Genomic DNA, 12,604 nt, shown 5'->3' with positions numbered 1-12,604 from the left:
GACGTAGATGATGCAATGTCTCCTTCTCCTGATAAAATGATTATATCGTCTTCAAAATTAAATTCAAAAAGATTCTACAATCAGGAATATTCTAATATAAAGCATATTAAAGAATTATTTGAAAACCTCCCAACTAAAAAAGAAAACGAATCTTTTAAAATCCATCACGATTTACCAATCGTAAATAATGTTTCTACTTACAAACGCATTTTTGATGGCACTCACGACTCAGACTACAATTCCGGAAATGCAGAAGTATATTGCAAGGAAAACTTTACACCGCTTGCAGACACTGACTTAAAGTCTAATATTGTTTTTTTAGAAAATGGCAAAGAATCGTCATTTAATGAAATGCTAACTTTAGAAGAAGTCGATAATAAACTTACATGGAGCAGTGAAAAGTTACATGATAGTAATGATCCTTATACGACTTGTGAAACTAATTATGGCCAAACTTCGCAAAAAGTAAACAAAAGTATCAACAATTTGTGTGTTTTAATGAACAATTCTTGTTATTCAGGCTCAGACGTTGATATCTTTATAAATAAGAGTACAGAAGAATATTTCAATAGGACTAAAAATGAAAACATAAACAGATCACTATACATGGAATCAAACTCACTTGACAACAATCTGCTAACGGTGGAGCAAGAACTCTGTGAAGTTCTAAGTATTGAAGATGAAGAAATGGATAGGAATATTGAAATCGAAATGTCTCAGATAGATGCTATGGAAACACCAGATATAAAGGATACCGATTTTATCGCTTTTCAAGGTAAGTATGTGTTGGAAAACCAGTCATATCTTACAGCTGGAGATGATCATTGTGATGTTTCAAGTATTGAAGATGAAACTATGGATCTAGACATACAAAAGGAAATTTCTGAAGTAGATGAATTACCTAGTCCTGAAACTAACGTTATGGAGAAGATACATGAATTTCAGAACGTTAGTGCTAGTACTAGGAAGATTATCCATATTGATCAGACCCTCTTAAATTTTGACTCGAATGAAGACGATATGTCTAGTATTGAAGATGAAACTCTTGACAAAAAATTGCTAGAAGAGGTTAATATTGTAGATTCCATACCTTACATTGAAGGTAATGATTTTTTAACCCATCAAACCATGTCACAAGAAACAAACATTACAAAACCTCGTTTGGTTATTGTTCATTGCGATTTCAGTGATTCGCCTAATATAGAAGATGAAGAAATTGATATGGAAACTCAAAAAGAATTGCTTGCTATAGAAGATTTTAATTACAATGTCAACGAAGGAAACGAATACGAATTATCATCTTCGGCTATAGGTTATTTTACAGAAAATCCTATAACTACAAATTCACCAATATCCGATCAAAGCAAACAAAATATAGATACATGTGTAGTAGGCACTCAGAAACTTTCCAGATCAGAATGTGATGATGCAGTATTTGTAAAGCCTGCAATTATTCCTGAACCGTTTGCAAATTTTGATCACAGTACGAATTCCGAAAACAGTATTCATAGTAAAAGTTTCTCACTTGAGGCAAATAATGATATATTTACAGATTTATCACTTGATTATAAGGACTCTTATGTGGTTGACTCTTGCGAGGTTAACCCATTTGAAGGAACCGATTTTTCATCTTTGCAACCCTCATTTGACAGTTTACAGTCTGATGGAAACGGTGGTGAGGAGTCATTGTCCGATAAATTCACACATTTTAATGAAAACGATTTAAGCATTTCTTCAGAATCAGATAGTGTAGATTTTCACATGTGGTCATCAAATGTCGAGTTTGGTGATCCATCAGAAAGTGTTTCTAAAGTAATGGACTTTGATTCGATAATATCAGCTCCTAATTTGAACGAAGCGTTAAAAAAGCTAGAAATGCATATACAAGATAAAGGGGATGATTTTCAGTGGTTGTCTGCAAGAACGCCTTCTCCTTCATTGCAATCACTAGAAAAATATTTTAAAGATGGAATACCATGCTTTGATACTGACGAGTTTCATGCTGAAGTCTCCGGAGGAATGCTGCAAGGAGATGAAAGTAATGAAGAGAGCAAGCATGATTTTGAAGAATGCACACTAGCATCAGTTTGGGCAACACCATGTAAAGCCGTTCCAGAGCCCAAACCATGTTCTTTTTGTCCTGAACCTGAACAAACCGAAGAGATTGAAGTCAAGGAGCAAGGAGATGATACTCAGGTTGACTGGATCATATCTCCGTATCAATATCCCAGGGTACTTCTGGGAAATACTGCACAGATGTCGATAATTGACGAAGAGGATGATTCACGTAAATCAGAACCACTCTCTCCCACTTCTAAGAGGCAAGAACATTTATCATACAACAGTAACCAAAGTGGCGAGGAATTCAGTTCAGTCGAACAAGACATTTGCGACCAAACGAATGGTGATAGCGCTCGTTCTATAACACAACTTTCAATAGGTGAGAACGCCTTTGAAGGTCACCGTATTATTGACATCCTAAATTATAACTCACAAATAAATTTAAAATCTTACAATGAAGCCAGCTGCTTTAAACCAGGTCATGAAAATGAAAAACTATCCACTGAACATACAGATTCATATGAAATTAATAGTACAACAAACTATGATTCCGGTGAAATTACTACAATATCAAATATTTCCGATAATGGAAGTACAATCCAAGGTAAGCATATCGAGGCCAACAGTAATACCACTATTAAATCAGGAACAGAAGATCTATGTGAATTTATTGGAGGTACTGTTGAAGGAGGGGTAAACGAAATTGAAGGATTAAATGTTAAGAAATTAAATTTACAACAATTAGATGATACTCTTACAGAAACCGATAATGAAGATCTGAAATGTAATACACTCTCTGATATTAAATGCCGCCAGTATAATAAAGAAGACGCCAACAAGGACGATTTAAGTGAAAGCGAACTTTCTCAACAAACATTAATTTGTCACCATGAAAGAAAAATTAAAAATAGTATTCGAGTTCTATTAGAGGGTGATATAGAATCAATATCAGACGACATGATCGATGAATTCTCAGTATCTGAAAGAAAACTTTACTGGGATAAAAAACTTCAAAAACTGCAAGAAACAGAGAATCAGATTAATCCCACGTCTGAGTCAAGAAATTTATCAAAATTCAATTCAAAAAGTGTACTACAACTTGCATCGCATTTTGATGAAAAAAATCACAATATTCCTTCGTCGGTCTCCTATACCTCGTATAGATCTTCAACGATTGCTAATCAGCAAACACATACCCACGAACATTTCGAAAATAAAGAAAATAAACTGTTTATTAAAACAGACAATGACCACAGTGAAAGGAATACTAATCAGTCATTTAAAAGGGAAACTACAGTTGATGAAACAGCTTCTATGAAACTAGTGTCATACTGGAAGTCTTATTGGGATGATTTGGTAACTGAACAAAGAGACCCTAGAGAAAACGTCAAACGTGAGGAAAATAAAATGCCATCCATCAGAGTACTAGAAGATGGTGACAATGATGATACCGGTAATAGTTCAACCTTTAAAAACACAATAAAAGTAAATAATTTATACAATGATACAGATAACTTGGTTGCAGTTAATGGAAACAAAAAATTTAAACCGAAAGAAATTGAAGTTAGAGGAAGTACTATTGTAATGCAAAATAATCACAGATCATTAAAATTAGACGTCAATACGAGTTACAGTTGTCTACCTAATTCTTCAAATGATTCAAATATGAATGAGAATATTGAAATTAAATCTAAGTATTCTGACCCTGTGGTCGATTTGATGGATTCCAAAAGTAACTTTGAGAATTTTAATGACATTGATAAAAATATTAAATTAAATAACAATTCAGTGATTCAAAAAACAGCAAATAACAATTCTGAACAAACTGAAACAGCAAAAAACGAATTCACTGATATCACCTGTGAAAAAGCGTTGAAAACTGACATTAAAGAACATTGTTCTAAAAGCACAGATATTGGCCAGGCAAATGAATTCAAAATACGGTTTGAAAAAGCAAAGCAGTTTTTTAAACATCTGGAACAATCAGAGTTAGGAGGTATTAAAGGTAGAGAATATAGGTCCATGCCTCGGTTGGACTTAGCTTCTTCAAATGCCAGAAGACAGTCGGTGGATTCGGATTCTGGGGCAGACACAAGACCACGAAAACAAAGGGGCCGCTACAAAAGCAGAAGAAAAAAGAGAAAAGATTCAACGAAAGTTCAATCGGCTCCCACGTCTGACACAGAAACTTCAAAGAGAGTTAAACACAATGACAGTTTTGATAGCTTTGGAGGGAGTGTTAAGAGTATTAAAGTATCTGATAGATTTCACGTTAAAGATCTATTTAGAGATGTTTCTGGTAATGGAGGTATCTTTAAAGGAATTCCCAACCGAGCAGCTGTGCTTGCGTCACTCAGGTCTGTCGATGACGACAGAGCACTGTCTCCTTATCAGATTGATTTCGTTGATCTGAAACCCTCTTCAAGTCTAGGAAACATTCCTTCCGGTTTCCAGGAAGAATATCCATATCTCCCGACGACTCCTGTCCACCAATTTCGCCCAAGATCCGCTTTAGAATTTAATCTTATTCCTCGCAGTGAACTACTTGATCAGCAGTTTTGAAAAATGAAAATGAAAACCTATAACCTAATTGCATGTCACTTACGAACAAAAAAACAATAATTAGTAACTTCAGCTAATATACCTGTACACTTTAATATTTTGTATAAATAGTCTAATAAGAATTCCATCATTGTAATAAAAAACTAACCACTAATGAACATAGTTTTATGTAATGTTTTACTTCTGTACTATAAATACATTAGTCGAAATTCCTGTTTTACTGAAAATTTTTTGGCTAAGGACAAGAGATATATATTTTTAATAGGAAATGTTTATACAGTTTCTTCAATGAAAGACCTATATTTTACAATAACTGAATAACTTTGTAAAGGTATCATAAAACTACTTAAAGGATGATGAAATAATATTATATAATGTTTTTCTTTGTTATACGCACAAGTGCTTTAGCACTTGCAATAAAATAAAATATGGTATGGTCTAGTCAACGAAAATTAATTGATATAAATGTGTTATGATTGTATATGATGATTAAAAACTACATATGTGCCTAATGTTATACAAAAATAGATAGTTTGGTTAATTAGTAAAAATGTTATTAGTAAATTATTTGTTCTTTCATCATGTGTATGCAGAAGTCTTCTTTGATAGTGGTAAGAGTTATAATATTACAATTATAATAAATATGACGTAATATTCATTTAAAATAGAACTCGAAACAGGCAATTAACTAATTCACTACTACTATGCAACAAATAGTTTACTACAAATTGCAATTATTGTACATTTATTTATTTTAAAAATTTAATACTATTTATAAGTTTAATAGGAGCAAAAGCCATACCAGCACCTTATTAATTTTTATCCAAAATACAGGAGCATCAGGTAGAATAAGAATCTCTATAAGCGGAATGTATAAAGTTCATTTCTATACAGTGCTATCTTGACGGCGAAGGTGCTTATGTAAATAAGGAAGATGTGCTAACCACGGACAGTTTGAACAGCTGTGCGCATGCCGTAAGCAAGACTCTATTGGCTGTCCGTATGCGTAGACTGATGCATATAAAGAACTTGCACTGAAACTATATTATATTGATCATGTTTTTTATATTTCTAAACAAAATATTGTTAATATTGTCTAACAAAATTAATATATTGTTTTAGAGTTTGATGGAAATGAGTCCAATCCTCAACAATGTAAGATTCATTCACATTCGAAAGTGTGACAAAAAACAGAAGAGTAGGTATTAAATCTTTATTGATTCTTGTTATAAAAATTATGGGTAAAAAAGGTTTTGAGCAACTGACCTGCATTAAATAAATACCATTTTGAAAATATTATTTGATTTTAATTAATGAATGTATATTTCTTAATGAAATATTATTGGTTGATAAAACTTTTCATGTATAATAAAGTTACAAACCAGGAAATAAATATGGAAACCTGTTTTTATTGATAATGTTTTATTTCAAATGTGGTGATATGACTAATACTGAAGTGAGCACCAACCCAATAAGGAATACGATGATGTTTGTATGGTAAAACAGTAAGCTTCGTAATATTCTCAATTTTAAACTACAATTTTTATCAAAGCAATAGTAGATTAAAAATTTAATGATTATTTAGTGTTTGTATGTGTTACAGAAATACCACCGATATTACGAAAACTGATATCAACCCTCTTCTTCAAGTATAATATCCTAAAAATAAGAGTAAGTTTGTAAAGGATCAAATAAGTTTTTGTGTTTAACCTCATTTGCTGTATACGTTTAGGCGACTATTTTGCTATGGGTTTTAGAGTTTTACATTTGAGAAGATGGTAGATAACAGTTCTCGTAACGTCATATTTATTAACGGGCTCCAACATAGGAGGTTATTTAAATGGGAGTTTAGTAGTTTTAAATCAGATATTCTGTTACGGTGTTAGGCTGTATGTGTTGTAGGGCCCTATAATATTTTTTTCTCAAACTGTTGTTAAGTTAATTACAATCCGGATGGACACGAAATACCTAGAATTTCACTTTTTAAACAGTTTGAATATTATTTATGTTTATTTCTTCTTAATGAATCTAACGCGTGTTCACAGAGTGCACATTGTATAATATTGATGTATTAGGATCAGAATTGAAATAGAATTTATTATCATTCGGAATTCGGTGTTATATTAATATTTCAATAATATAAGGTTGCATTCCATTACGCAGTAAACACTATGTATAGTGCTAAAATATGTACGGCTACATATCAGGAATGTTGTCTAATACAATAATAATGTAGCGGAGGTACAATTACTGTAGGCAATGAGCGATCGGTGAGGTCAGTGACGTCAAGTTTTACTTAGGGAACTTACCGTGGACTATTCTACTCCGTTCTGCCCTCTTTTAGTACCACTGGCAATTTCGGTAGAATGGCGACCCAACCCGTTACTTGCCACCTTAAAAACACTGACTAGAATATAATATGGTTATGGTTGAAATTATTCATGTGTAATTGGCCGCGATGTAAAAAGTTATTTCATTCAGTAACGCGCAAAAAGCATTTCAGGCTCGTCATTTACATAATAATCAGTGGAAAATATTATATATCTCATTGCAGTTTAGAAAGTTACCTCAAAATTACAGCTGTATCCAAAAATATCACTGACAATTATCGTTGCATTTGTAAAGAAGATAATCATTAAAAACATTTTTCTCAAAATAATCAAAGTTAATTGCACGCATTTTACTTGAACAACCGTTATACATAACGCTATTGTTTCGGCGTTATCAATCACTTCGCCTATTATATATTTTATATTAACAAACTTACGAAAATTTGCAACCTAGTATTTTATTTTATAATGGCCAGAAAGATGTATAACCTTCACATTGTTCTATAACTGTGAAATGTAATTTTCGGAAAGGGAATAACACAACTGAATGTTTAATGTATCGTTTTGTACTATGTGGAATGTTAATTAAGTAATTTTATACAACGTTTGAAATGGCATAGTTTTTAACTTTTCGTTTCCATTACACCTTTTTGAAAATATATATACATGTGTTTCTGATCCAGAGATAGGCTGTATATACATACCAATTTAAAAGCTTCCTCTCAAATGCTATAGATAAAAATCTCATTTTTCGTGTTGACATTATTATTCGATTAAGGTTTGTCAACTTTAAAATACGCTAGCTTAGAAAACTGTTAGAGATTTAACTTAAGGATCGCGTCATAATCTATTCAACTTCCATATAGTGATGATGATTTCCTAAAAACAATATTCAATTAAACATAAGATGTAAGGTCCTTAGAAAAAAACGAGATTTTAGGGTCTTAAATCTCTGAATACTATTGCGAGTCTGTATTGTTTCTTGGTAAAACCGTATATACACTGAAAAATTACTGTAATATTAAAAAGAATATTACAAAACATTCATAAGTGATATTTTTCAAATAAATTTCCAATCATGGTCAACTTGGCTGGAGCTTTCATAAAAGGGTGCTTTTACAAAAATGTATAGGTAGTATTTTTATATGTGTAGCTTTTTCTGAAAATGCCTGGTAGTTTATCGTCAATTCATGTCAGCAGTTATCATTACATTTTACTGTTTAGAATACATTTTTAGTTCTTAAAATTAAACTTATGTGGCTTGTTACCAAATAAAATAGCTAGTTATTTACCATTAAAACAAAGGAGGAGTCATTAAACTGTACTAAGATAACATTTTTAATGTGACTACAATGCTTCATAAAAATTCATGTACTTATATGGATAACTTAAAGCATAGGTAATTTAACTTTAAAAATAGTTTTTACTTTTAGTATTTGTGGCTACTTTTGCAGGTATATATTTTATAAATTGTTGGTACCTTGATATAAATCCAATACATCTTTGATGACAATTTTTAACTTATTTAATTTTTTATTTTTAATGTATGTTATACACACATATCCTGTTTTAATACGGTCCAAGTGATTTACACAATTTTGGTTTCCTTCAAAATTAATACACACATTAGATGATTACAATATGGTTTGGTGTTTTTTAGAAATAATAAACAAACTAAAGCTGACTTATGTATGGTTTCCCAACTAATGTCAATTTTAAATTTTGTTGTAATTTATTATTAGAATTAAGTTACTAAATGTATTATAAATAAATTGGACCTTGTTTTTATGCTTGTACTTTGTTATTCCTCCTAGTAAATATAATTTTCTTCCTATTAATAGAAAGTCTGCTTTCCGTGTAAGAGTGTAAAATAAAATCTTAGTTTTCTTAATATATTTTTAATGTCTTAGGAACCTGTTTTTATATAATTTTAGTAAAAACGTTAGACTGCTTTAAACCTTTTAAGAAATAACTTTTCAAGAAAATATTTTCAAGAGATAAAGTTAATGAAGTTACATACTATAACTCATGTAAAAATTAAAACAGATTTTGTTTTATTATGATCACTGATCTAAGAATTGATTAATAGTACATTACAAAATACTTGCTCAAATGTATTTTTTTGTAAATATATTTCTTTTCTGGAATTTGAGACAAATGTGAAGACAAACGAAATAAATATCAGAACAATCAATTAACAAATTTGACCTACCAAATTATATTTTGCGTTTAACTTCTTATTTATCATTCACAGTTACTAGAAACCGACAGCCAACCAACCAAACTAACCAATTATAGCATGAAAAATGAATGTACAAAAATTGGATCGAAATCAAGTTTCCAAAGTGAGGATTTGAAACCACATAGAGCACGTATACGTTCTGTGAATTACGTAATACTCGTAGGATGAACGGATAAGAAAGGCTTCGTCACTCTTGTGACAATATTTGTTCAAAATTAAATGTTGGAATATATTATGGAATCAGTATATCTATTCCCAATACATGTATCTTATAGGGACCAGTATGGTATAATTAACCGAGAATTATTTTCCCAAAAATCAACTAGTCAACGTTTGTGCAGGAGCCTTTCCCAAAACGGGCCCGGAAAGTTGTTTAAAAAACGTTCATCCTGGGCTATGAGTTTTCTTACCTCCGACCATATTCAGTATTAATCTACGCATTTATTTACAACTCATTTTTCCATAACACATATTAGTTATGTACTATTTGTTTTCTGATTCATTGATTTTATTATTCCCTTTTGCCCTCATAGTCATACTTTACTGAAATCAAGCTTTTTATCTTTGTAACCCATCTATAAATGTATCGTATTATTTACAATAAAATAGCTTTTACATCAAGACCTGTAATTTAATAATTTCTTAAAATGTGGTTTTTTAGCTTACAACTCAGACTCCTTGGTTTCCATTGATTTAAATAACTTTTCAGTTCACAAAAGAAGAAGTTCATTGTATGAAGAAGAAGAATTTGGTGAAGTCCGACTTAAAATGCGGTGAGTGTTGTGTTCAGTCAGATTGACAATGTGGTAATGCAACGTCATATAGAAAACTACAGTTATTTTGAAAGACCATGGAAGTTTTATGACGAGTGTTACACTAAACTATATTAGCGAATTCTTACCAATCGATCGAGATTAGTCCTAAATTTACTACATACATAAGCGCAATATCTCTACACAGCCGGGATCACTTCTGGCTGGTTTATACCTTCCAGTTGAACCCACCACTGGGCACAGCAAAATCCGATGTGTCACTTAAACCTGGGCACCCTTATGGATGTCCAGGAGCGGCACATTACTAACTGCAAATGTCTAGATTCTGGGGTACAAGGGTAATTCGATAGGTCTAATCTAATGCGGGAGATGACTGTTGGTGGGGTTCGTTCCCCAAGTATCAGAAGTTCTTGCTAGCCTCAACAAGGGAGTGCCACTCCCTGCCTGATTTGACTGGAGAAGCTGGTTCAGTGCTGGCCTCCCCTTCTTCTAGGGGACATGACTGAGATTAGTGCCCTAGTTCTTCCTCATGGATCTCGATAGGAGGAGGCTCCTACCCTATAACTTTACCCATCTTTAATATCCTATCACTCCGGAACCAGCGCTAAGGATCTTATAGGACTAAGTGCAGATTATAAGCTTCTTGTCCCAAGAGAACATAAAAGTGCAATATCTTAGGGATAAATACCTTTGGTCCTTTTTTAAGACCTTTTACTGCCATCACAAAACAGTATGACTCATATAGGTCTACAATAAAAAAAGTATTGAATATTTCAAACTATTTGGCTGAATATTGTTTATCGAGTGAATATATCTTCTTGTGTGTAATTGGGTTGAATAACAAAGTTAAATTTCTGATTTTGAAGAGGAAATCTACTAAATTTGTAGAAAATGGGTTACAGAATACGACCGAAAGTGTTTACGGCGGACTAACTTTAAAATGCACCACTGCATTTCGAGTATCATAAAACGCATTCATTGTTCTTCCATCAATAAATAATATGAGTAAGTAAAAATATTTATAAATAGCAAACAGCCGCAAAAACTGATCATACTCCACGCGCACACCACAGTGCATTCCAACGCCACGCATTAGTTCCTAACAATACAACTATTTCTTCAAAGCGTCAGCAACTCAAAGGAATTAAAATTAAAATTTGTTACCATGATGAATCATTGTTCAATATCATAATTGAGTGTCTTTCACATCCATCACTCACCACCAAACCAACTTATTTCTAATTAATTCGACTCCGCGAATCGAAGCCTCATCAAGAAGCCTCGGAAGCGGGCCCCTCCTCTAAACTCTGAACATCAACAATAATATACTACAAGCAGGAAGAAGAGCGAAAAAAATATAGTTTATATAGTTAAAAAAATATAGTTAGTTAAATATTAAATATATGTTAGAATAATTAACCTAAATTAAAAGCTCAAAATGTTTAAGTATAATATGTGCAATAATTAACATCGTCAACAGAAGGAGTGTAGTTTTCAAAATTACAAAACTTTACAATAGAGATAAATAAATCACGGGTTTCTTAGGCAACTGAAATACAATGGGATTTCCCCTACCACCAAATTTCAATCACATTAGTAAATGAACACGGTGTACTCGGTAAACAACACTCTAAATAACATTAGTTTAAAGACATTAAAAACCAACATTCACAGGCATAAATGACAACAAATAATCAAAAAGTAATTTATTTATCAAAGACTTATCAACAACACTGATGGCATAGTATATAAAATTACGTTTTCGGTAAGTGACATTTCTCATGGTCTGAGGGAGGTGAACATTTCTAGATCCACAATTATAAAAGGAATATTGTTCAAAGTTGCAGAGTGGAAACAAAGTGTAAAACCAATTTTAACGAGAAAGTGCTCCTCAAATTCAAATTAAGGGTAAACGCTTCACATACAGCTCAGACTATATATTACTATGGTAAACCTTACACTATCCCTAATGCAAATATACCACCTGGCAGCACTCCACAGTGAACAAAAACTCCCATCCCAAAAGTCCCATAAAAATAAAATATATCTATGGTTAGCTCCGTTGATGTAACGTGAGTCCAGGTGGCAATGAAACTCCAGTGGTGGTATCAGGCACCTTAGTAGCACTGCCATGGCACGGTCAACTGTGTTACTACCAGCGTGACCTTTGTGTTGGAAAGATTCGCGACGATAATCCAGGGAAGCCTGCAGAATATCAGTGACCTAGACAGCCATCGGAAACAAGTGAATCATGATGCGTCGTAGAATTTTCTCTTAGTCTCTGAGAACCATCAAATAGAGTGGGGCAACCAAGCAATAGGGAAAGTTAGAACAACTGATAGGTAATCAGTTAAGGTCAACCACCATTACTACACTGAACTTTTTCAATTAGGCAGATAATATACTCAATAAGAAAATAACTTCACAACCGACCGGCGAATATTAAAGTGGGTGAGTTGTAAAATCAAAGGACGTATATGTCCGATTTAACTCCAGGAACAAAACTACAAAAACATCACAACCAAAGCCTGAGAAGACTCATTTGCTTCACAATCACTTCACTAGCACTTCAACTTTACCTCAATGTTTCATTATGCTGTTAAACCACTCATGGATTACACATACATCTGTAGAAT

General features: G+C 32.6%; 1 protein-coding gene across 1 annotated transcript in view; it reads left to right on the top strand.

Annotated features, from left to right (window-relative positions):
• The window catches only part of LOC124369450, a 109,516-nt gene extending 97,326 nt beyond the window's left edge, over positions 1-12,190 (top strand). The window contains exons 9-11 of the mRNA XM_046827457.1: positions 521-775; positions 1,553-2,440; positions 12,051-12,190. Of these exons, the coding sequence (XP_046683413.1) occupies positions 521-775; positions 1,553-2,440; positions 12,051-12,190 (1,283 nt within the window). The remainder of the gene's footprint in view (positions 1-520; positions 776-1,552; positions 2,441-12,050) is intronic.
• The last annotated feature ends 414 nt before the right edge of the window (positions 12,191-12,604 follow it).

This window comes from Homalodisca vitripennis, chromosome X, assembly GCF_021130785.1.
Source record: "Homalodisca vitripennis isolate AUS2020 chromosome X, UT_GWSS_2.1, whole genome shotgun sequence".
NCBI classification, from domain to species: domain Eukaryota; kingdom Metazoa; phylum Arthropoda; class Insecta; order Hemiptera; family Cicadellidae; genus Homalodisca; species Homalodisca vitripennis.
This window is presented reverse-complemented; position numbering and strand designations above follow the sequence as displayed.